This window comes from Columba livia, chromosome 4 (assembly GCF_036013475.1).
Source record: "Columba livia isolate bColLiv1 breed racing homer chromosome 4, bColLiv1.pat.W.v2, whole genome shotgun sequence".
Taxonomy (NCBI): Eukaryota; Metazoa; Chordata; class Aves; order Columbiformes; family Columbidae; genus Columba; species Columba livia.
The window spans coordinates 9,433,135-9,460,094 of NC_088605.1; the positions used below are offsets into that span (position 1 = coordinate 9,433,135).

At 37.2% G+C, this 26,960-nt stretch overlaps 1 protein-coding gene across 2 annotated transcripts in view; it reads right to left on the reverse strand.

Moving 5' to 3' along the window:
- POLN (DNA polymerase nu) overlaps positions 1-26,960 on the reverse strand; it is a 110,963-nt gene that overhangs the window by 28,179 nt on the left and 55,824 nt on the right. For both annotated transcript variants that reach the window (XM_065060378.1, XM_065060379.1), the window contains 4 exons: positions 10,466-10,548; positions 6,304-6,435; positions 4,708-4,818; positions 1,102-1,180 (listed from right to left, as the gene is read on the reverse strand). In XM_065060378.1, coding sequence (XP_064916450.1) covers positions 1,102-1,180; positions 4,708-4,818; positions 6,304-6,435; positions 10,466-10,548 — 405 coding nt within the window. The remainder of the gene's footprint in view (positions 1-1,101; positions 1,181-4,707; positions 4,819-6,303; positions 6,436-10,465; positions 10,549-26,960) is intronic.

Genomic DNA, 26,960 nt, shown 5'->3' on the forward strand with positions numbered 1-26,960 from the left:
TGTATCATTGTCTCGCTGCACACAATATCTTCACCAAAGAACCATTTCCCAGTTCAGATTTATACTAGACAACCACATGTTTATATCTTTTTTTGGTCATAGTTCACTGCTATTTTGCTCAAAAAGTTGCAAAAACACTTTGATTTTTTAGATGGGAGTCACCCTACCTTTGGATTGAATGCACACAACTTAGGTTTGTAATTAGAAATTACATTTTGTCACACTGATCAAATAAGACAACACTGCTGTGTGTAAATGATATACACACAAGCACAGAGTATTTACAGGAATATTACATTACAATAATATTGTAATATGTAATATTACATTATGTATAATTACATACAATATGTAATATTATATTACATATCATTGTAAAGTTTATTTGGAAGGCCAAACACTGTTATTTTGTACCGACCTAAACTCCCACTGAAGACCCCAGTACAAGACTGCCACAGCTCAATGTTTATTATTTCTGGATGGATAACAGAAACGCTGACATTCTGCACCACCCGCTATCTCTGCTTTTATCTGAACTTCTACTGCAAAAATTCCTGTTCTACTTCATTGTTCACTACAGCATTGCAAAAGATGAGAATCCATCTTGTTCGTGCCTTTTTTTCTCCATGTTTGCTTTCAAAGTATCCTTCTACAGCAGCAAATAATAATGCTCACTCTCTGCAGCATCCCCTCCATCCTTTATTACAGGAAAAGTAGACTTCATTATTTCATAAAAATCTTGAGGACATTCTATGATCACCTACCCAGCTATGAGCAGTTACAACAGAAGAGAATCACGATGATCTAGCTTTTCTTTAGCAAAGGAAAGTCATCTATACAAGAATAAAAAAATGTGCATTTATTTCGCTTGAGCACTGGTTTCCTGATTCCTGTTTTTTTTTTTTCCCCAGCCCATTGAATGTTCAATCCCCATTGTACAATACACTCAAAATACAGGAAGGATATGATCAGTGGGCTTGATTTCAAAGACACAGAACTACCACTGAACTAGATCTGACTGAATTTAAATGGCCTCAACCCACATTCATTTCAACTAATTTTGTTTTAAAGTCAACAGGTTTGGAATCATTCATTACTAACCTGGCTGTTAAAGTGGGAGAAACCACAACAGCGGTAAAAATCTCCACCATAGCCATTTTACAAAGATCGGCTGCAGATCCTATGAAAGAAAGTGATCTGGTTTTAATTTAAAGCATGCAAAAGGAAAATGTTCTTTTTGGAACTATGGCACAGGAATGAAAAACGTCCAAGGATTTTGAATTATAAGAATCAGCAAAACTAGCAGATTCAATTTCTGTAATATGTGAAACTTATAATAAGATTAATAAATAACAAACTGAACAATTACACATTAACTAAAAACAGAAAATAATTATACAAAATTGTGTTAATTAAAGGTCAATGTTTTCAGTCATGGCCATGAGTTAAAAAATTATTTTTTATAAAAAAGTGTCTGAAATTATCAAACTCTATATTGGAATTACAAATTAGAACGTTGTTTCAGAGCTATGTTTACATTTGGAAACTTAATTTTCTGCATTTTCATATTTCCCTGTGTATGTAATACATGTATATGCATTACATTACAGTGTTAAGAACAGTGGTGCATGAAAAGTGTCATGTTATATAATAGATTATGTATTTCTAGAGATCAAGAGACAGAACGATTGTCCAGGCCTCCAGTTTGGTGAGAGGGTCTTTTCTGAACCATGCAACAGGGTTGTAATACATTTTACATAAAGATTTATCAGTCAAAATACAGAAATAATCCCTTAACCAAAGATAGGAAGCCACAATTGTCCTTGTCCCATCAGTTATACTAAATGTACTTGAACAAAGACATCTTCCTTTTTGCACCCTCTAACTCAATGGATCTTTTTTCCAAATGGTTCAGCTCCCCGGGCACGGAGACGGAGCGGCCAGGCAGGGAAATGGTGAGGGTGCTCTGCTGGGAGATGCGAGAGAATATCTATGAGATTGAGGAGACACACCATCTCTTCTTTCTTCGTGGCTTTCTGTGACAAACTGCCTCCTCTGAATCCCATACTGAGACTCTGCTTTACTCACTGACTATATCAAGTGCAGATCCAAAGCTGATTATTGAGATGTCTGTGTCTAATTGAGGGTTCCACCCCAACTACCTATCTTGTTTTCTTGTTCAAATGATGTGACAAACTGATTCAATACAATGCAAAAAGGGACACATTGATATAGAAGGTAAGGAAGGATGTTTCACCAAAGGTCAGGTAGATGTCTTCCAAGTGACTGGGAGAACAAAATTATATAACTGAGCATTTCATCCACCACAATACATATGTTCTATGTGTATTCTTCATGAAACAATGTGAAGTAATAAAACAGAACTCTCAAAACAAAAAAAAATTCTTTTTTTCTGAGATGTGATTTTTAGAGATGTACCATTTAAAATACTTTAAAAGAAAATAATTATATCCTTGACTTTGCCACAATTTTGTAGAATCTTAATTGATACAGCATACTTCAGAAAAAGTATTTTGATTATATTTTTCTGACTAGCTGTGCAGTCCTTGTTTATAACATTCCTTAATGTTAATATGGTCAAATAACATAACAGGGCAGACGCGGGTGGATGGCGCTCCATTATCTTCCCAGTGCCTTTGGAACTTAGAAACCAGCAAACTCCCAGACTAGAGTTCTTCCAGCTACATGTGACAGTTTTCATGATTAATGATATCTTAATACAACACATACTTTGTTCTATAAGGTTATCCAGAGCTGAATTGTAAGTGACAAATATTACACTGTACATTGGTTAAAACTATTGAACTGGAAAATATTCAAAAAGAGAAAAAACTCTACAAAAGACCAGTGGCAAATCCAGTTGTAGGAAGTTAAAGCTGGAACTCCGTGTTTCAATATTGTCATGCGTCAGAAGAAGACTTCTGCTAACATAGCCAAAATGCACACTGCTTAAATTAATAAGACTATTCCATACAAGTATTATATAATCCACATATATGCAGCTTAGTACACTGTGATAAAATGTTTTAGCACAATTAGTATATTTTTACAGTCTTTAAAGATTATCTCAGAGATGAAATCCTGAAATTAAAAAAATCCTTGTGGTCTAGAAGGAAATTTTTAATAAATTTGGGAATACTGAATACTTTAGAGTTTTCAATCCTTGGTTCATCACACCTTGTAATATTGCATGTTTTGAATAACAATTAGACTATTTTTCACCAGATTTGTCCTCCAATATTTTTTGAACCACCAATGAAATATCATAATCTCATTATTGTGGGTTATGATACCTATAAGTGAGCATTTTGTACACAGTCCCGTGACAGCTCTGCCACAGCTCCAAGCTTTTTGGACAGATGGACATAAGCAAGTGCTGCTCGGAAAGTCATGTCGTTTTATTAATGCTACACCATACGCTCAGCAGGACTCGCTGTTGAGCTCAAGCGTTTGCCTCCAACGGGAGAAGCTGCTGGATGGAAGGTGGTATGGACGTGCCCAGTGCTACAAACATGCAAGCTTTGATGCAGATTTTATAAGGATATTTTAAAATTTTACATTTTGGAGCTTAACAGAGCAACATAGTACAACTATTGTTCAAGCAACAGGGTGTATATCAGAATTCCAGATCTGTACTTATTCTTGCCGAGACAGTACTTAAATTCAGTTACGAATTATAAGGAGGGTCAAACATGTCATACATACTTCCTATTTTTTAAATGAAACATTAAAATGAATACTATCTGGAGAAGAAAAACAAACAAACAAACAAAACATAAATGATCCTTCCAAAAGGAAAATTCAAGTCACTTTATAAAGAGCAGCCCACTTCCATTCCTAGAAAGCACTTTTTACCTGCCTGTAAATGGTACACTTCCAATACAACTTAATGAAAACCCTTTCAGCATCATCCACTTAAAGAAATAATTCTTCCAGGGCCAGCTTGGTAGGAGGGCTCTCAGCTTTGGACTGACAGCTCAGTTTTGATTTTTTCTTTAGGTGGCTAAATTCTGTGCAAGACTGAGCCCCAAGTGATTTAAACAGAGTATTGGATTAACTAATAGTCAAGCACTTTATCCTGATTTTTACATTCCCAACCTATATGGCAAATTTGCAATGTTTTTCTGTGAAAAAGACACGTTTATTCTTGCCCCCTACAGAATTATGTTTGAATGTTCCTTACAAAGAATGAGTTGGATTTCAAAACAAATAAGAATAATGCACAGTTCTTGTAATATTTTGTATTTCTCAAACTAAAGCTATCTGACAAAATAAACGCTAGAGTCTTTAAGCAGCAAAATCACAGAAACCCTTTCAGGGTAATAAACTATCAAAGCAAGCAGAAAGAAAAATGTTTTAAGATGATACTTCTGAAGCTCATCTGAGTTCTAGATACTTTTTTCTATACATAGTTTGTATCTATACCTATATTTAACTATCACAGAGCATTATAGTGTCTTAGAACATTGTGTTTCATGATACTGTTTACTGGGAATTTTAAAGGTAGGTAGAATGCAGCATTTAAACATCTCTTTTACAGTCGAACTCATGCCTCAGTAGTCTACTCTAGTATACATGTAGTAGAATATTCATTCTTTTGAGATGATCAGAGCTGTTGTCCATTAAAGGCAAGCACAGATAAAGAGATAGGTAGGTAAGCAGGAAGGTGGGCAGGCATTTTTTTACCTTGAACAACAAAATTGACGGCCTGTCTCTCCGCTTGAGTGCGTAGCTTGTAATCCTGTGCATTGATATTAGCCAGCGGTCTTTTACGTCCCATTATGGAAACCACATAACCTTGTAGGATTCAAATAGAAATTAGTATTCTCAGAGTGATTAAAATTAAATTTCAAAAATTATTTTGGAAGATAATATAGATTTTTGTAATTACATGCTGCCTGAGTAAATTTAATCCTTTGCCCTCTGAAGATAGTCAGAGCTTCTCTTACTTAAACCTCAAATGCTTATTGTATTTTTGGTCTAAGAATTATTTCATTCAGAGAATTGGTACATGTTACACAAGTAAAACTTCTGTTCATTAAAGCTGTATTTTCATTAGGAATCTCTACTGATATATCAGCAAACTCTCTCTGTGGGAGATGAAACTATAAATACCTAGCAGAATTAGCTATCTATTAGCAGCCATAATTAGGGATTTCCATGCAATTAATAGTTTACTTGGGAATAGGAAAGAAAAATCAATTTGTAGAGTAATTAAATCATTAATTAATATTTCTCAAAATTATCAAATAGGGTTTTTTTAGGAAAAAAAAGTTATAACTTTTTTTCCATTTTCTTTATGTGGTATTTTCATGTCCCTTTCACAGCCAAATTTCCTTAACTCCACTATGCACAATACATACCCAGACTTATGTGCAGGGGCTGAGGATATCTATGCTGAATTAATACAGCTTTCTGCAAATTATATAGGATATTTTAAAATTTTACATTTGGGAGTATTTCCTGTATTTCCAGGAGCACTGATACCAAAAGTACCAGTTTTGGAACAAGGAGATTAATTATCTGGAGGTTTGGGTATTCTTTGGCAAATCAGTCTTCCCAATTTAACTGAGATTTGCCATGATGAACAGTATCTAAAGATTAAAATCTTGAAACACTGGATTCTCAGGGAAAAATGAATTTACTATAATATCCTTAACCTTGTGCGGTGTGTTTCCACAACAGAATCACCCTTGCAATACTCATAGCGGATTAGCATCCCCAAACATCTTTCTTATAGTTGTGGCAGAGTTTGCTTCGGTCGTCAAAGATTAATCTGCAAATACTCATTTGAATAAGGTCTTAATGTAGCCTTTTTAATATGTTAATAATTTCATTTAAAAGCAATATAATAGTGTATATACTATAACAAAAATAGACATTTTAAAAATGGCTCTGTAAATTGGCTCTTTGACTAAATGACTGAACTTCCACAGTCCACCAGCCATGTAGCATATTTATTAAGTAAAAGACTACTTGGGCTTTTTTGTGTTGGAGTACATTGTACGTCAAAATAATGCAGTATAGCTTGTCACTAAGTAAGGTTCACTCTGAGAACAGACGTCTTATTCTGTTAGCATCTTTCTGAGAAAAGGCAGACAGGACTAACCAGCTCCTCTTAGAGTTAAAATAGAAAAAAACTGATTCAACAAGAAATTATATTCCACCTCTTTTCTTGTCCTATAACTATCTGAATTTTGGTTGAGCTGAATCTTTGTCTTCACCACTGTCATACAGCGTTAATCAGTAAAAAAAAAAATATGCTCAGAGACTTTGGATTACCTTTATTTCGGCATTGTTCGATGGTTTTCTTTGTAAATTCATATACCTTCTTATATTTTTGCATAAAACTCTCTATAAATTGACTGGCTTGAAGAGTAGTAGTTCCCAGGCAGTCAGCAAGACGTTCTTTACCTGGTGGTAAAGAAGTTATATTTATTATGCAGTAAAGTGGAACAGAAATCCACTACATACTATAGCACTGTTACATTCACAATTAGTGGAATTAGTTAAGCTTTACTTATCTCTATCTCTGTGAAGGAGGATGGATTAGAAATACTATTTGAACAAAACACGTTTAACTTTGAGCTTGAATGTTTTACTGAAGTTACTGGATTAAGAATATACTTAATAAGAACAATACAAAAAGTATGTAATTAAGAAATTCCTGGTTATAATTTATACTCATAATGCGTTTGAAATCTCTTTTGTTCACAGAATAAGTTTGTCGCTTTAAGTATCGCTTTACTAGTTCAGTGTTAAAATGTGCAAACTTTGAGGAGCAGATAAAAAAACCTGAAATCAGTTTTAAAGAAACACAAATGTGAATGAAGATCTAAAAAAGGATGGAGATGTGGCTGACTGGGTTTGGCTAGAAGTTCTAGATTTGGTGTAGAAGTCACAGAAAAACTTAACTGCTGTAGCAATCAGAGCAAGCAGCCTGATTTCAAACAGTTTCAGGCTCCTCAGTGTCTGTAAATCCTGGGTCCAAGTTATGAGATAAAAGGGTTGGAAAAAGCAAAAAGCAGAAGTGAAAAGTATTTCAACAGAGAGAGAAAGGAATAATTGCTGTTGGTTAGAATATGGGTGCACAATATATATTATGTTGAAACTAAAAGCATTTAGCAGATGAGATGGACAAAAGCTGAAGACTGTTTTCAAAAGTGGGAAAATATAAACTAAGAGCTGCGTTTTAAACACATTTATAAACCAAACAGTTCCAGTAAAAATAAAAGATACATCAACATTAGTCATATGACGTTTGAAAGTCATATATTTATGTCAGCTGCACAGCAACACAAAACCAGTGCTGTGTCTGCAAATAACATAAGCACCAAAGGCACAAAATAGTTTTTGTCACAGTAATACTGTCAAGAAAAATTGTCTAGCATTTTTGAAAGAGAAGATTTCAGCCACGTAAATGCCATCGCTGTCAGTCTGATGTGCATTTCAAAACAGTTCTGTAGCATTTTGTCCTCAGTCGTGCCAGGATCTGCACTGAGCTGCAGGAACATCAGTCTGGACAAGGTGCTAGAAGACGTCACAAGACATCCAGGACAACTCTTGCTGAGCTATTATTGGCCTTATTTGACATCTAATTCATTTGGGTTTTCTTCCTGGGTCAGCAAATCACAAGTCTATCTGATAAAGAGTGTATTGTTAACAGCTGGGAGACTGCTGTGGCTTCCTTAGAGAACTGCAACATCTACGTTTGTCAATGCTATCCATCTAAAGAACTATTTAAATACAGAACAAGGTATTGCATAAAATAGTAGGAAAATTAAGCCACAATATCAGTTAGGAAGTCTGAAAAGTTCCAGGGAAATGCAGTTCCTGGGAAGCAAAGGGGAATGTACAGCCACATAGTTCTGTTAGATCACATTCCACAATGCAGGAGCACAGGCAACACAAAGCAATGCTCAAGAGTGGAATAAAGCTTCCGTGAGCCCTCTCCTTGAGCCATCTGCACCAGAGGAACTGTCAGCAGCAGCCTATGAATTTTAGTGTCCTGCATTCTGTAACATCATCTTTCAAAACCGAAAATATCATTAGTTTCTCTGCTTTTCATTTAAACACCTTGACATCTCTCAATCTGCCATCAAATTGAATTAATTTCTTATTTTGCAGATGTTTAAGTTGTCTGTACTTTAGTTTTACAAGACGACTGAGGCAGAAGCAGGAAAATTGAATTGAATTGGTCCAAATCAAGCAAAAGACAGTAATAATGTCATCTGTCTCAATACTTGGAGTACCACCTCCTAGACATAATGAGACTCTTCTTTCTTTTTGATACTATTTTCTACCTTCCAGGATTATAGAAAAGACCTTGAAAATATAACCAAGTGTAACCTTAAGCTAAGAAAAAAAAAAAAAGAGAGAAAAAAAATAGTATTTACTGCATGAAAGATTTTCAGTAACTCCTGCCAAGTGTAATACAGGCAAACTCCTCATGGAACATTTCTGTATTTTTCAATCCCAAAAGAACTGAAATAAGTATTATTCATGCTCTTCAGCTGTATCAAGATGTCTCCTTAATGAAAAGTTAGCCATTTTTTGAAGGAAGACAATCTGTGGGTGGAATTCAGTCCATCACTTTCAGGTATCTAACGATTATTTTTTGTCAGCCCCGTTCCCAACTAAATCGTTTATCATGCCATGTTATGTCTTAATTAGGATATCTGATCACACTGTTAATGAACTGAAGCATCTTATTATCTTTCAGGTGCTTCAGCTGCCCTCATTTGAGAGAGAGGGAGCTGAAGCACAAAGAAGTAAAAGGAGATACTTAAATCAAGTGCTGTTGCACTGACATGTTTAGTGCCTGGTACCGAGCAAGTGAGGAAATGCCAATACTCTGATTAATCTCCTCATCCAAGTTCTCTATAGCATGAGTAGGCAGAGGCTCACTGGAGGGAGGCTCCAGCCCCAGTAACCGGGGCATTTTCATAATCTACACACACCTTCTCTATACATAGAACAGATATTCTGGAGAGCTGAAATTGAAGTGTTTTTCTCCCTTTCCCAGTAGAAAGCACTAAACAATAAACTCAGTGCCCTTGGCCAGCTCTGCCTTTGGTTCAAGGACTGTTGATGACACACTGCAAAAGGTGGTTTAGAAAGCATTCTCACCCAGGAACCCCAGGTGTAGTTTTAAGTTCTTCAAGTTAAATAATGACTGTAACTTACGGTTCTAATTTCCTAAATGAGTTTTGCAAGAGAGCACTTTGATTTCTCCAGAGACCTACAAAATGTTTAGTTAGCTGTTCACTAAAATTCACAAGAGCTTGTAGGCTGATGATACGTATACACCTGTCTTCCCAGAAAAGGTAATTCTAAGCATGTATGAAGCATAATGAGAGCTGGTAGGCAGTTTTGGAAAGTATGCAGAATGTGTTCACTTATCTAGAACCTGGGCAGGACTTAAGCAGAACGGGTAGCAGTGCGGACTTTTGCAAGTTTTCTGCAGCTGTGAATAAATGGCATCAATCATTTATACTGTGTGATGGAACACTGGCACAGGTTCGCCAGGGAAGTTGTGGGGTCTCCATCCTTGAAGATATTAAAAAGCCATCTGGACACAGTTCTGGGCAACAAGCTCTAGATGTCCCAGCTTGAGCAGGGGGGTTGCATCTGACTGGTGACCTCCAGAGGTCCCTTCCAACCCCAGCCAGGGAGTGGGGCATCTCCCGTGTGAGGAAAGGCTGAGGGAGCTGAGGCTCTTGAGCTTGGAGAAGAGGAGACTGAGGGGTGACCTCATTAATGTTTATGAATATATAAAGGATGAGTGTCATGAGGATGGAGCCAGGCTCTTCTCGGTGACAACCGATGATAGGACAAGGGGCAATGGGTACAAACTGGAACACAGAAGGTTCCACTTAAATATGAGAAGAAACTTCTTCACGGTGAGGGTGACAGACACTGGCCCAGGCTGCCCAGGGGGGTTGTGGAGTCTCCTTCTCTGCAGACATTCAAGCCCACGTGGACACGTTCCTGTGTAACCTCATCTGGGTGTTCCTGCTCCGGCAGGGGGATTGGACTGGATGAGCTTTTGAGGTCCCTTCCAATCCCTGACATTCTGTGATTCTATGAATGTGTTTTGTGACAATATTGCAGTTCTTTTAATTTCATTGCAGTTATTCTCATCTCTGTCTGTATAATGGCAGAATGCAAAGTCCACATAAAATTAAATTCATTTTAGATAAAGACAAATGCTTTGGTTACATCAGCAGCAAAAAAATACAAAATCAGAGTAATCTTTGTATATGTCAATGTGGCTGTATTAGTTTTGAGAATTTTGATACTAGTAGATCATTTAATAATCCTTGATAAAAATAAAAATACAATATTCTGACAAACTTGTCCCCCTTTAGAAATTCAGTCTACTTTTACAAGTTACGTATAAAGTATAAATCTACCGTAGTTTCTTTTTCCTAAAAATGCCTACCTGCTCCATAAACCACTGAGTAAACGATACGCTTTGCTTGCTCTCTATCAGCGTGTTTCACCTGTTCACTTGGAATCCCCTTCCTGAAAAAACAAACAAAAATCATACATTTTCAGTTTAAACTAACGTAAGCTTTTATCCCCACAGAAAGTGCATTTAAAGTCAATAACCATTTAATAAGTATAGACTTGTAAGATATGAATAGAAACACTTGAGTGCTTTTGTTTTCAGACAGGAACGCACAACTTCTTTACAAATTTTGGTGGTGATATCCCATAGTAAATGAAACTATTTTAATCTTTTTCTTCTCCTTTCCTTTTTAATCGAATTATTGGCTAGGCAGAGTCCTACTACTGGATTATTAGTTCTTTAGGTTGAAGAGGATTCAATATTGACCCATGATAAAAAACTAAATCTTTCCAGCAACATCATTTCTTCAAGATGTGACATATATAGACTCAAAGCATAAGGCTGAGCTAAAGCTTATTTAAACCATGGTTATATCAGGGCTTCACTAACAGCAATATCCAACCTTTTATCAAGAATAATGACCGATAAAAGCATGCACCAAATCTCTCCATATATCTTATTTCACAGCAGAGATGCTTCATAAAACAGCAGCACTGGCTGTTTCTTAACTCAAGACTGTAGCTCATTTACTCCCAGCAAAGTATCATCCTTTCCAGTTCCCGTTCACTCACCAACTGATGACAATAGTCCTGTGAAAGGGCTATTGGATTTAGCAATTTGTAAATAAAAAGCTAGGACTCTGCAATCAGTGGGTATGTGCCACATGGGCTTTCCCTCATTGAAACATTGCTTCAGAAAAAGTGCTGACATTATTGATAATTGACAACACTGAAAAACATTGATCATTTGGTTTAAATGGAAGTCTATTGGCAGGAATCTTGATCATCTACTCACATTGTGAAAACAAACACCTACACAAATTGTATTTATAACATAAAGGTGTATTCCTATCATAGATACTAGATGACATACACATGATTTGTGAATAAACCTCCTATGAGTCTGTTCATGAGGATTTGGTTACATTTTTAAAAGCAAGGTTTGCTATAATTTGTTATGAAAGTTTTTTCCACATGAAAGATGCTTTGCCCTGAATGTTCCGGCTGATGAGCTTTGAGAAAATGGTATATATTTCTGTGTATCTTCTTGAAGAAGAGTCTTTCACCATTATTATGATATTCAAGCACCTAGAAAACCAGCAGAGCTACAAATTTTTGCTTGCTTGGCTCAGACACTGATTTTAGCCAAGCCTGTGCACAGTGCTGGTATATTTAGGCACTCTGAAAGATTAACAGGTAGACCTTAAGTGAAATCAGATTTAAGCAAGTCCTTATGGCAGTACAGATTTTTTGAAGAGGAAAAATAAAATTGAACATGATTTCAAAGCTTAATTGGGGAAATAGTCTTCGGTTTTGTAGAAGCTCACATTGTTCTTTGAATGCTACTAATTACTCAGAGATGAAATGGACTGTTCACTGCTTGCTTTAGGCTGAGAAACATGAAGAACTCGATAATTTAATACATAGTGTTTTCCATCTGTAATGCAGACTATTCCCACTTAAGCTGGAGACTCTTACAATTTCCCTCCTTAGTTAAGCCAGGTCAAAAGTTCACAGCTCTTTTGAATAAAGTAGCCTGAGATTCCAAAATGCACCTGAATAAGAGGACAAAGGGGCAACTGGAGCTAATAAGTGCAGAATTAGGAAACTAGACATCATTAAGGATTTCCTGAAGCAACCTCTGGCAGAAAGTCCACAGGAATTTCCTGAAGAACCTGGCAGAAAGCTACATATACACTTGAGAAAGCACCTCTCCACAACCAGGAGGGAAAACAGAATCTGATAAGAGAGTAGATCTTACCTGAGGACTGAAGAATGCTGAAACCACTAAACCAATACAAAACATGATACTGCTTTCCTAATACTGCATAATTTGAACTAGAGGCCTGGAGAAGGCAAGAGGCAGGAGTACAGCAATAGAGCTGACTTGCAGATTTACTTAAGTCTGAGGCTAGAGACAAGCGAGAAACAAGGGGTCAGCAGGGAGGATGTTGGTGGCTCACTACTCTGAAGAAGATGGGCTATAATGGAAAGGACACAGCGGGTAAGAAGTCAGGGAGATGTGTAGAGGAATATGCACACCATCAGATCATGGTACTGAGGAAGACAGAAGACAAGAATCTTGCTGGGGAGGACTGGTGGTGCTAGAGAAGCTGTAACAGCGAAAAAAGACACCAGAACTTGATTATGTGCACAGTGAGACGCACTGCTAGGGTTTTAAGGATGATTTTGCATTAACCAGGTTCCAACTGGGAAAAACAGAAATAGACTTTTTGCTGTATTCACAATAGGCAGCGTCAGGAGGAGGATCCTGCATTTCCACTGTAAGCAATCACAATAAAATCTTGCCTAACACAGTTACCAGAGCAGATGTACATGCATCGTGTGATCATGGAAACCACAACAGTCACTCAGCTTTTCCTGATCTTTGGTTAGTCATGAAATACAGGAGACACTATTAAAATTTCAGACCTTTGTGTGAAGTGTTTCTTTTAATATAATGATAAAACAAAATGGTCAGTCAACACCTCCTAGTGTGTCAGAGTGTGAAATGTGAGCACCTGGCAGAGAGGCATCACATCAAATGCTCTGTATACATGTAAATTTATGTACCACATTCAAGAATCTGGAATAATGAAGTATGAAATTGCCACATAAATCACAAGCACTTGAGCAAACAAATGTCATTAATCAAAACTATTCCTTTTTAAAAAAAAATCCCAATAAAGAAAATATTTTTTCTGTTTGTATTGACGATTGGTTTCTACCCAGGATGCTTGATTCCCTCTGTAATAGAGCATGGCATTCCTGTAGTGCAAGGTAAAGATTATTTATTCCTTTGAATTAAAAAAAGCAGGGGGGAGGGTGGGTGTAAGTTCTCAAACACAGCAGCCATGTTAGAAATCCTCAATGGGTTTTGTTCTTCAGCCTGTTTTGTCTACAAACAAACTTACATTTCTGATAATTTGTTTTAATGGATACTGTGAGAAGCTATCTGAAGTTAAAGCTTTTATTTTGGCTTTGGAATCATTATGGAATACCATGACATTGAAAAGGAGACATTGGTATCTGCTTACTTGTGTAAGAAATTTTCAAGTTACGATCACTAAGCAAGCTACCTAATAAAAATACCTGGTGTTGAATTGTGGTGTGATGTAACGTAGATCTGTAGTGAAGCTGCATTATTTTTGAATAAACTTGAATCTGAAAAAGGAAGCTAAATGGGCATAAAAAAGCCTTGGCTGCTGGGCCCAGACTGACATGGAAGCAGAGTTCAGCTCACCCAGTAATGTACGTACAGCTAAGTATAAAGAAATGAGCACACACACCATAAAGTATATGAACACACACACCAAAAAAAAAAATCTAAGAGGTCACAGGGCATAAAGTTTGAGCAATACCAAATTAAAACCTTGGGAACAGGTAGAAATGGGAGGAAATCAGTCTTAAAAGAATGCGATAAGGCATTTCAGCATTTCTGGGAAATGTTGTATGGTGACGGAAGTTGTCTGTTTATGTACAGGAAAAGGCAGAACAAACTCCTCAAACACAATATCTGGCAGACACGCGTTGCCTTGATCTGCATTCCATTCCGCTTGAGCCAAGCTGAGCTCAGTCATAACACCACAAAGCTCTTGGCTGCTCTCCTGCATCTGCCAACGAATCCAAGTCCTCGCTGTGAGCTGTTGATGTGGGAAACAAGATGGACTGCCATTAAAGTCATTTCATACACGGTCATTAATGTCCAATAAATGAGTGAATTTATGAGCGCATACACTTTCATTCATCTGACTGCTTTTACGGCTTTTTTAAATTTCATCAGTGAACTCTATAAATCTCTCATTTTTAATCACCTGTTGCTATTTAATAGCAGATGAGGGTTGTATATTTTGTAAGTTTGTGTTTGGAACTTTGTGTTGGCACATGAAACTGGTACAGACAGTTAAAGCAATTAGTGACAACTGCAAGCTTCAGAAAACCTCAGTTTTACAGTGGTATCATATGTAAAACATGTCGTATATATGGATCAATATAGATCACGTAGGACATCAATTCTGAAAGCTTACTTTTCAAATTATATTGGCCTTATTATACCTAAGGCAAGCAGAATACAGACCACACTGTACGTGAGCATCCTGAACATATGGAAAAGATTGGCTGCACATAACCTAGTCTGCTCACTGTTAATGCAATGCACAAGAATAAGCAATTTTTTTGAAAGCTGCTATTCCATGACTAATGGAAAATGCTGACAGGGCTCAAGCATAGGTTGTCTCAGACATTTTTAAGGTAACATGTGGAAGTGATCTTGGAACAACTTCTGCCTGGCTAATCTCTGTTACAAAATACAGAAAAGGAGGAGGCTGGGAAACAGTTTCACTGAAGCCATTGTCGTATCAAAATAGATCACTACTTTTGCCTCACATGTCAACCAAGAGCCAGGCATAAGGTACATGTAATTAGCCAATTTTTATCATATGCAGTTTTAATGTATAGTCTGATACAGGATATCCAGTGAAAATCGGATATATAACCATACACATGCCTTCTATAACTATGAGGCATTTACACAACTAATCAAAAAGCAGCTAGGTTGTCCTCCTCATAAGAAGAGCATAGAGACATCAGGATAAAAAAAACTACATTTGTCTAGATGGCCCAGAAGAGTGGAAATGAAGTTGAGACACTTTTTGAAAGAAAGAGAAGCAGCACCTACAAAGACTGAAATGCAGACCAGCATCTTGTCAGAAGGGAAACAGCAGGTGAAACAGCTAACAGAAAGATCAACCTTTCTGCTGTAACCTAAGTATATATTAAGTATTTTTTTTCCTTTATTTATCTACATCACTTCTAAACACTTCTCATGTCTGATTCAGATGTTATGTCAAATGCTTGTGTTCACATCTCTATTGTAAGCTGGTTTGCATAAGTGAGATATTAATATAAGAGTCATAGAATAACACAAAGAACCCCCTCACCCAAGGATATGCACCAACAAATGAATGAACAACCAAGGGCATTGGGATATCGTAACTAGTACACCAGATTCTCCCATCCACAAGGTAACACACAGTCTTCCAGTGGCCACTGCACATGTTGGAGAATCTCTGGCACAGATCTCCCATGTAAATATAGGGGTCAGGTACTTAAAGAAAAAGGAGAGAGGGTCACAACCTCCTACTCAGGGAGTTCAAATTTGTGTTTTGTTTAGAGGTTTTTATGCAAGCTTTCAGTTGTGTTCTACTTCTTTGAATGAAAGACTACAGCACTGTCAGCTTGATGTCATCCTTCCTATACCTCTGCAATATTTTCATCATGTCTCTTCTCTCTTTGTATGCCACTCTACCAAACTGCATTTATTTGTTTTATGTCTCTTTAGCACCAGAAAAGGCTTTATAACCCCTATAAAACTATTTTGTGAGACTCCAGAAGCACTTTAGTATTTTAAAATCCTTCCAGTGGTTAATCATAAAATAATTTATCTGAGTAGCATCTATAGTCCATTGCAGGAAGATTTATTTCATTAGTCCTCAACCTTCTTTTAAGGAGCATGAGATCTGGCTTGCACATATTTTACAGCAGATAAAGCCATGTCTTTGCAGTTTGCTCTGTGGGCCAGAAGGCTCCTGTTACATTTTAAAGTAGCAGGGAACCAGATAAAGAAATTGCAACAAGGTCATGTCATAAGTTATAGCTGTCATCAGTAACAATTTGTTGAAAGATTCACTCAGGAGCAAAGTGATCCATTATCTTTATGAAGATATTTACCTGCATGCTGATGTCCCAGATATTGGATACTCAAGATATAAATTAGATAGCACTTCTTTTCAGTGCTCTTGACAAAAAGGTCATTTGGAGATTTTTTCTTTAAAGATGTACAATTCTGGACATCCACCAATTAGAACAGAAAGTCCCTGACATCGACAAAGGTGCTTGTAAGAGCACATCCTACCCTGCAACCCTCAATTTTTCTCTCCTTCATTCCTACAGGAACAAAAAAAGGCCTTTCTTATCACATCCATACTCTCTCTTACATAGTGAATTACGTGGACAAGTGATATTTATTTCTGAGTCATGTGATTGAAGGAATTAATTAACTAGTGACATTCTTATTTTAAGGTCTTTGTGTCTATGAGTGCAGAACAAAAGGAAGTCAGGGGAACTAACTCCCGGTCTCAGGTGCCAGTGTGAACCTCAGCAGTGATGGGCACCACCACTGAAAGAATAAATACATGTAAACAGATTAAAGGGTCTGTACAAACTGGGATGACATAAACCATGTCAGAGGCCACTTGTATAAAACAATAAAGTCAGGTATCAAATGCAAATTAATGCTCTTAGAGTTCTATCTTCACTTACCACACCTGCTTCTCAAGCTTTTCTGTAAGAAGCTTCAGACAGTTAAGAAGGAACAGAAGCCATTCTGGAAGATGATACAGGTAGCTGTAGCAGAGTATCAAATAATTACCCATCTTGGACCTGTCAGAAGTCTCAAAACTTTATAGGAAATAGATGGACCTTCAGAGCAGCCTTTAGACAAATACCAGAAAAGTGAAACAGAAGGAATCAGAGTTCTTATTATATAGTCAAATCTCAATGTCACTGCCATCTCACATAACACATAGAACAAAACGTGGAGGTATAATATTGTTACAACAATGTACAGGTTGTTCAGGAAAGACAATCAAGAGAAGAAGGTAGGAGTTGTCACACTACGTCAAACTGCAACTGCATAGTTGCGAAAAAAAATAAGAAGCAGACTTTGAAGTATCTTGGTAGGGCAATTAAAAGAGGGAAAAAAATCAGTCATGTTATATATGAGGGTACCTTGAACAAATGGCTTCTGGAGAGCTTCACTCTTTCAAGCTTCACTAAAAACACCTCTTGCAGCTAAAATTTGTAATATGCCTATGATCACACTGAATCAAAGGTAAAAGTAAAACTGAAGAATTAATTGCTTTTGCATTCTTGATTCCATCAGGATTTACCTTGATGAGAAAGTTGGTTGAGCTAAATGAAATAAACTGAAACATTTTACCAAGCTCTAGAGGGTGCTCATAAAATGTAGCATCTTATCAAATTTGTTCTAGAAGGAGATGACTATTTGGAGAGAGTTTCTCATGCACAAGAAAGTGTCTCCATGGAACTGGCAAAGCCAAATGTTATCAGACACCATGGAACAAATTCCCCAGAGCCTGTTTTTTCAGTAGTTTGTGTGTTAGTTGTGGTGGTGACAATTCTAAAACTTTCCTTCTCATTTATTTTAGAATGCTAAGAAAGTATTTAATGTGCAATAACAATAAGCTTCCAGAGCGACATAGAATTAAGCTGTCTGGTTAAACTTGTAGTTAACAACCTGGTTTATTTAAAGCTATTGTTTAGCTCTTCTAAAAACAAAAGCTATTATGCTTCCTGAAGACTTTATTCCCTCGGCCTCATTATCTGCTAGTCCAAACAAATGTCACAGCTGCACTTCTCCAAGGGACTGTGAACGACAAGGTGAAATTTCCATAAGCTGCCATACAGACAGTCTGTCAGAGTGCAAAGCGTGACAAGTGTTAAGTTTCATTAATATCAACTACCGCAAGCGAGCTTTCAAAACAGATAGAAAATGCTTTGCTGCAAAAGTAAAACTGTTAAAACATTCCACACCAACACCCATGAGGTGTTGAACTCGGAGCTTAAAATGTTTTAAAACTCTGATTCCGAGAAGGCAAACTGAACAATCCTTCCTTTTACTAAATTTCAGCATTTTTATTAGTTATTGGGGGGTGGAGGAGGGATGGGACAAGGGAGTAGGTAGAGAAAGCGATAGCTAATTAAACAACTACATGAATGCTCTTTGGAAAAACATACTATAATTAAATATAATAACACAAGCCAAACCCTAGATATGTCTCCTATATCTCAACAGAGACGTTCAAATATATATACACATGTATTTAAACCCCCATTTATGGAGGCAGAGCTGCATAACAAGGGTATTCCAAAAGCAAAACAAAAATTATTACAGCTATGATGCACATTATTTATGTGAATGCCACAATATTCAAGTGTTTCCTGTCAGAATCTTTGGAGCAGTACCCTTTAGTACAATTCTTTTATTATGCAAAAATGTAACAGTTACTACAATAATTCATTAAGAAACAGACATTTCACAAGTGGTGTTTATAAAGGGAGAGAGGAAAATCTCAGTCTAGAATTAGTGCTTTTTGCCTAATGCAAACAAGCCTGATTTAAATAATGGTGCTTCTTCAGAACAATTTAATCTGTTAGCCTCACAAAATGCAAATTAAAGTAATGAAGTTTACCAGGCTAAATGACACACTAAGCTAAATACTCCTAGGCCAAAACTGAACACATAATCTGAGGATACCATTACAGCTGATATCACAGTGTTTTGAAGCAGATATAAGAGACGGTCTAATCCCAAAGTCAGTATAATAATAGGACAGAAATGAGAAACAGAAATGCAATAAACAGAGATCTTAGAGTTTGTCTTCCAAGCTGTTTCACAACAAACTCTTCTCCAACACAGCAGAGGAACAACATGAGGCAGCAGCCTGACACCATCTCCCCGCTCCTGACTGCAGGAATTGTGAATGGATCCTTCCTGCTGCACAGCTTGGGAAATAAACCTCGTCACAGAGTCTAAAGGCTAATTGGGACTATTGCTTTTCTGCAAGCTACTTTATTTGCAAGTAAGAAAAATCAAAGTATAGAACTTTTGCATAAAGTAGGGGAAGAGGAATTGGAAACAGACAAAAGATGTAATAATTTATCATGGAACAACTCGGAAACAGCATGATTTGGCTCTAGAAAAACAAATGCAATTTCACAATGTGTCAAGTGAGCCACTTCCAACGACAGAACAATACTAGTACTGCTGTACAACATACTGGTGAAATTTTATCTGGAGTAGTTAACAGGATTTCCTTACCACATTCAAGAAAAATGAATTTGGTGGTGGTAGGTTACCAGAATACTGAATAGAGAAAAAAACAAAATAACCATGTGAAAGGAGAGAGTGACTCTATCAATATTAAGAAATTAAACCTGCCCAAAAATATTCGGCAGCACTGGGAAACACCACCTGGAAAACACCACCACACATCCATATTTTAAAACTCTCTTACCATCTAAACACAGTGCTGCATCCATCAGCCTGGTGATAATAACCCCTGGCACTTGCTAATTCAGGAACTGTGCCCAGGAACCGTTGGGTCCAGGACCACAACCATGATCACAATCGATCTGCCAACCCAGATTTTGAGTGCCAGCAACCAGGAACGTCTCTGGCACTAATTAGAATAAAGGTAGCCTCTCAAGTTGTTATTTCTGTCATTCATTATTCTACTAGCACAGTTTCATGGCTATTCCAAAGTTAAGTTATGTTCCTGGACTGCGATACAAGTATTCCCACAACTGTGCTCTGGTACAGAGATTTTGGAGCTGTAGTTAAACAAACTGCTTTGGTAGCTGAAGCAGATGAGTGAAACAGTCAGTGCCACAGAGGTTCATTTTCCTTGCCAAGATGAACTACAGTTTAGCGTACATGGAATTCCATGTAGTCATAATTAGCTGCTCCTAATACTACTTCAATTAAGGTATTTTGATGACAAGTCACCTATGAAAGTGTGTCCTGCTTCCTTAAAGAATGAGGGTTGAGAACAGTTGATTGCTTGCCTTAAGTATTAATATTCATACAAAGCAAACACTCGGGGATGAGGAGAGCTAATAAAGCCAATAGGCAACATTGGCAAGAATAATTGTAGGTGTACAAACCGTAGGAATAAATATAAAGTAGAAAGCAAAAGGAGTTTTCTAGCCAGAAGAAGAATGGGATATTCAACAGCTCTTTGATAGCATTATGTACGTTAAAACTAGTTCTAAGCTGAGAACCTACTAATCTACGAAAGGGAGTTTAGGACATTGTCACCTGCAACAATTTTATGGCCCCAAAGTTCCTTCTAGCTCATACTCCCCTATACGACCAGACATACTCCTAACAAGCATACAGCACTAACCAGCAATGGGATTCTGCCTTACTTTTTCTTAGAGCTTCTCTTATGAATGCCTGTTTCTTAATAAACGCTGTCACCTTGACAGGGTCTTTTCCTGCCACAAGAGACCATATTTATTCTCCTAGGAATTTAAGCTTATACTATAGTGCCTCATAAGTTTAAAAAATTTCTCAAGAATAATCCTAAGAAATCTGCAATGATGCAGCTGCAGGAGCTGCAAAGGGTACAGACTCACTCACAACCACTCTACCAAACACGTTATTATTAAACACCGTATTCATAATGAGTAGTATCTTCACGATTAGACCTTCTGTCATAGAACACTTGTGACTTGATTTGGAAGAGCATGCCTTTCCATTCAAATTGAAATTGTGCCTCTCTCTGAACTGCATACATGAAACAAATTCTTGATTCCTCAACTTTTTATCAGTAATACTCTGAATTAAAACAAAAATACAAAATTAGAGATATTTTAGATATTGATCAGAATAGAAATAACACATACAATGAGATGATGGATGAGTACTAATAATTATTCAGTTAAAAATACTGCAAAAATGTTTCTTCAGAATCTATTTCACAAAAGAAAAATAAGCGGAAGCCTTGAAACTAATTCAAAATTATAACAGTATCACAAAACCAGGTAATCCAATGATAATGGGAGAAATGTTCTTTTTACGCTTAGTGAGACTCCTAGCACATAGTGCCAAGTTGAGGACCTCCAGATTTCCAGCAAACCAACACTGGCTCAGTTACACTGCCAAACCTCAGAGCTGAAAGATCACAACACAGTCCTATATTTCAAAATAGACACAATAGATCACAACACAGTCGTATATTTCAAAATAGAGACTCCCGCAGGGATGTTAAGGGGACTGCCATATAACACCATGAAAGCTTTTCTCCGCTCTCTTCAAAGGCAGGATTCTAGAAGTAACCCTGAGTACCCCACGGTGAAGAGAAGGTATGCTTACAATTTGTCTTAATATTGCAAAATATCTCACGATCTCCTGTGTGCTCAATGGCATGGAATGTCTCTTCTTCATTGCAACTCAAAAAAAACCCGAAGATTTAATTATTTTGCAATGTATGAAGTGAAATGAATTAACCCAAATTCATTTTAGACTTGACATTAAGCTCATAAAAACTGGAGAACAAATCCAATAGACTATATGTTCTAATATCTGATAAGAACTGTATTAAAGAACCTGGGCTACCTAAAAATCTTTAGACAAAGATGGAGTTCTAAGAGTCCTAAATTGGTATATCACATTATCTAGACAATTAACAAAATTGGGAGGTGTCCAACTAGAGGAAAAGGAGCTGTGTAAACCTGCAGCTGCATCTCGTAACCACAGATCTGCTAACGGGGATGGGAGGAGAGCGTAAGCACTTCCTGTCTGCTTGCTACAAGTCCACCTGGATAAACATGATTATTTCATTATTCCTTAATTACCTCACAAACACCCAGGTGACATCTCCTGATTAATAATGACTCTTTCAAGAGCTTGTTGATAATGTTTTCATAAAATTAATACGGAAGCACAAATATGCATATCTGTTTAAAAACCATTTAGCTACAGGTGTGGTTTTCACTTCTCAAAAATGTATTTATCTTATTCCTGATTTATGGGCCTTTGCTGTTGCTATTCAAGGGACTAGGCAGCTTAACTGAATTCAATGTCTGCTATATCGAACATTTATATGAAGTAAGATAAAAAAAAAAAGACAGTGTTTTGCTGAGGATGAATCTTTAACCTATTTGACACTGAATGTATTTGAAACAAGGTTGTATAAAATAGGTATGGGCAAGTGTGTATATATTTAGTCAGCCTACCACCAAGCATTTGTGCATACTTGACCTTATCTTTTTCAAACAGACCCTGCACACTATCTTTTTGTATAATTCAGCCCACGGGGACTTATTTTGATTTATTTTAGGAATATCCAAAATACCTCTGCTTATTTCCTGTGTTCTTCAGAACTCAGCAGGATATCAACAGATAGAGCTATTGTCAGGAAGGATCCTGAATTGCCAAGAGGCTGGAAAAACAAGTGTCTCTGTTTTGCCATAGTTCCTGCTGGACCAACTGCCAGCGCACAACAGTCTGGCTCACCTTGCCATGCTTAGATATAATCAGTTCCTTGAGTCCCCCGCTTGGTGGGTGGTAAAGAAGTAAAATATCCCCACTTCCTGGAGGAAGACAGTCTGCGAAGAACAAAACAAACCTTTCCGCAACGTGGCCTTTTAAATCTGGTTAAAAAAAGAACCAAAACCAACAAAACCGAAACACTTTTGTCCTTCCGATACAGTCATCCCAAGTAGTTCTGTGCTTTGTTTCTCTCTTGGCTGTTTCTCAAGTAATTTCCAAAATTGGCATGTCTGTCTCTTTTTAAAATGGTTCACAACCGATATTACCGTGATCCCACATACATGTCAGCTGAGGAAAGATGGACTTACATGTTCAGTACATTTTATAAACAGCCTACGGTTCCCAAGACTATGGGAAATAAAGTGTCCAAGCTCCTCTATTTCTGGAAGAATAGTGTAAGTTAAAGACTCTTCCACATCTTAAAGTGTGAGCCAACTGAGCCCACATTATAAAACAGGAAAGGAATATTTTTCAAAACTATTAGTGGCAAAGAATTTATAAATCCCTTGGAATTCCATGACAACTACACACTTCCTTATTTTAGATATTAACTGCCATTGCTACAAAGCAATAACAATATAAATATTCTTCTTCTGCAGTCATTCTTTTTTAACTCTCTGAAAGCCACATAGACTCAGGTGAACATTTATTATGTCCAGTCCTTACTGACAGGTAAATTCAATACCTGGAAGGATATGTATTCACTCTGTTTTACACGATCACACAAATAAAAGCACTCTTGGCATGAATATGAGGAAGCAGAGGACAGATGAGAGAGAAGGGAATATTTTGTGGCTTGGTTTTTCAAAACTCAGGTCTCAGAGTGAAACAGCAGCAACTAGGCGACTATCAGATTCCCCAGCCTTCTTTCAAGAGTAGCCTTGTGCATAAGCATTGTACACACCTGTCACAAATCATGCTGTCTTTGGTATAATCAGCATAAATATCACGGTTAAAGAGTACCCACTAATTACCCCGTTACTTTAATTAACCGTCAGCAATTAATATGTACAGGTTAAATTACAGTTTATAGGTAAAAATTAATACTCTAAAGATAATGCCTGTTTTCACAGTGGAATGGCGGCAGTTCACAGATTATTCAGGTAATTATATTTTAATACACAGCACATCTGCATATTGAACTGTATTAGAGTTATTCCTCTACTGCATAGTACTACATAAGTATTTTTAATAGACATTATAAAAATTGCTCTACTCTCTTATTCTTTAGCTGCATAGTACATGGGAAACTGATTGCATATGGGCCGGCAAACTTTCTGTGTGTTCTCTGATTCATATGCTATAACTGAAAAGAGTTACAGAGTACAAAAGCCAAAATACTAAGTTACAACTGTCCAACAGTCTTATCTATAAAGGGATGTTTCTGAGGCACAGACCATTACACTGGTTCAACAGACAACTAGTGACACAGAATACGTGACAGAAAATGCTTAGGTGATTTATCACCACCTGGAAAAGTTTGTCCACAGGGAAAATTATTTTTCTGCTCTCACAGAAATGAAAACACACAGTTTATAGTAGTAACAGATTTATGTTCCCAATTAGATCATATTGCAAACAATTTACTGTGAAGCCTTGACAAAATTCAAGAAATGAATATGGATGCTCAGATCCAACACAGTGAGCCAACGCTTTTCACTTTACTAAGTGGCCCCTTAATCCTGGATGCCCTTGAAATCTCTGGGTACCTCAGGGAACAATTCCCTCCCTGACAGTTCAGTAGGCTCCCAAAAATTCTACATTGTAGACATGCTCATCATAGTCTCATTCTGAGCCCACCTGACCTCCCCTTGATTCCTGTAGGACCCAATCTAGGAGATGTAATTTGATTACGTCATTATTCACACTGACAGCTTCTGGCTATCAGGTTTGGATTTATTGGTTTTTCTTGATATAAGATGGAGGAGGTACCATCCTGAAACAGTTGCTGCTGAGGGACAGCAACTCAGTTGCCACTTCACCTGGTGAGATTCACACCTTGCAGCAACATGCCATTAAAGAATGCTCTAACTGCAAGCCACCCCAAAACAGCAACAAAAAAAAAAGCATAATACATGAGTTCAGAAGGAAAGCGAACATGAATGTACTCACTATTCTATTTAGAGTACTCAGGTGAGAATCATAGATCTTTGACTTTTGTCCCTGTAGTTAATAGTAAGAAGCAGAATTAAACAATCACTAAGTAAAAAACAAATAATCCCCCAAATGGCACTGAAATGAAGGAAGAACTTTACCAACTGAATGTTTTGAGAAATCTGCAATAAAATCATAGCATCATAAAAATATGGTTGTGAGAGAGACTAAGGAGTCACCTCAGCTGTCCTTGGCAATATTTGTCTAATTGTCTTGTTCCTTTCAGTGATAGAAATTCCACAGTCTTCATAGGTAACCCATCACGATATTTATCTACCTTTAGAACTCAAAAGATTTCTTTAATTGAAACATCTCTTACAACAGCATAAATCCATTATGCTTAGTTCACTCTCTACCCAACTCTCTGCAATAACCTTTTATAAATTTGAAGACTTTTATCATGTTTTTCCTAAATCATATCTTCTCCCAACTAAACAAATCCCATTATCTCAACTTTACAGTATTTGCTGAACAGAATCTCAGTTGCAATGTAGAAAGTTCTAACCTTGCTTTGCACTTCCCTAGGTGAAGAGAGATGTAGAGTTGAAGAGTCTAAGATTTAAAAAGTTGAACAGAGGTCTCCAAGCACCTTAGCTCTCATGTAAAAGCTGGGCACCACAGCCACTTGGAAAGAGTGAATCCTGCTCCCTTTTTCCAAAGAACACTACCTATCTGGCAGGTATCTTCAGGTATAGACTTTGGACCACTGGCTGTCCTTGTCATTCTGTTTCAGCTTTCTAAGAGAAGTTCAAATGCAAACTTCTGTGTTTAGAATTTCTCATTAACTTCTCTTAGATGGCTCTGTGGCCAGCACATGGCCTTTTTCACTCTCGGAGATGCATACTTTGGCACTGTACACTGAGCTTGGCAACCCAGTGTTGGGTTTTGTATTCTATTTCAGGTTCGGGAGCCTAAAATATAGGAAGCAAATGTAATTTGCAGATATCAGAGACATCTGTATTAAACATTGGAACACTGCAACAACATCTTCAAGATTAAAATGACTAAGCTAGTTCCGGTGCCATAAATAATACAGCTGCATTTGTATGGCCATGCTGCCCTCATGACCCTTGATGGAGGTACCTGTGCCCTGCTGGAGGCAGCTGAGCTCATCACAACCAGGGATCTCCAGTTCTCTAAGGCAGATTCTAAAGCAGCAGGGAGAGGACTTATCCAAATATTTTAAATAGAGCTTAACACTTGAGCTACTGGAACTCTGAAGCAGCACTATCCCAGTTCAAAAAAGCACTCGGACAGGAAAGTAGGCATCAGTCAGGTAAGACAAAAATCACATATATATGGTGTGCTTAGGTGCTTAGCTAAATCAAGATATTTTTCCTGGATTTTGACCCAATAAGTTCAATATGAGTATATACTATGACAAAGGAACAACAGGCTACTGAGAAGGGTGATAAATGAACAGTTTGAAAGAGATTAGTAGTCACTGTACCTCCCATTAAGAAAGAAATTGCAGACTACCCAAAAGACTGTAAACTTATTTTTCAGCCTCTGTCTTTGAAAGTGATTTTAAGATATGGCCATCGATGGCATTTTAAATACAATTACTTATTTTTTATTTATTGTCTACAAACTCTCATCATCTTCAGCACTGGGATGACGATTTAGCTTTCAAAGGACTATAACTTTCACAGGACATCAAGACAATATAACACAAGGTGATCTAGCAGGTAGCTGGAATCCACTATATCATGAGTTTTCAAAAATTTAGGCAAGCCTTGAAACTTTCCTGTTCAGTAGCAAATAGGTCATAACACAGTATTTGCTATAAGATCATGCTGGTAATAGCATGTGATCATTATTACAGACAGGACAGGATAACAGTAGGAATAGCGCTAACCATATACCAATGAACATTGAAATCTATTTATATCATCTGAATTTTAGCTGGGGGAATTATGTTAGATGACCAGAAAATATAATCATAGAATCATTTCAGTTGGAAGAGACCCTCACGGTCATCGAGTCCAACCATCACCTAACTCTAGCACTAAACCATGTCCCTAAGAACCTCGTCTAAACATCTTCTCAACCCCTCCAGGGATGGTGACTCCAC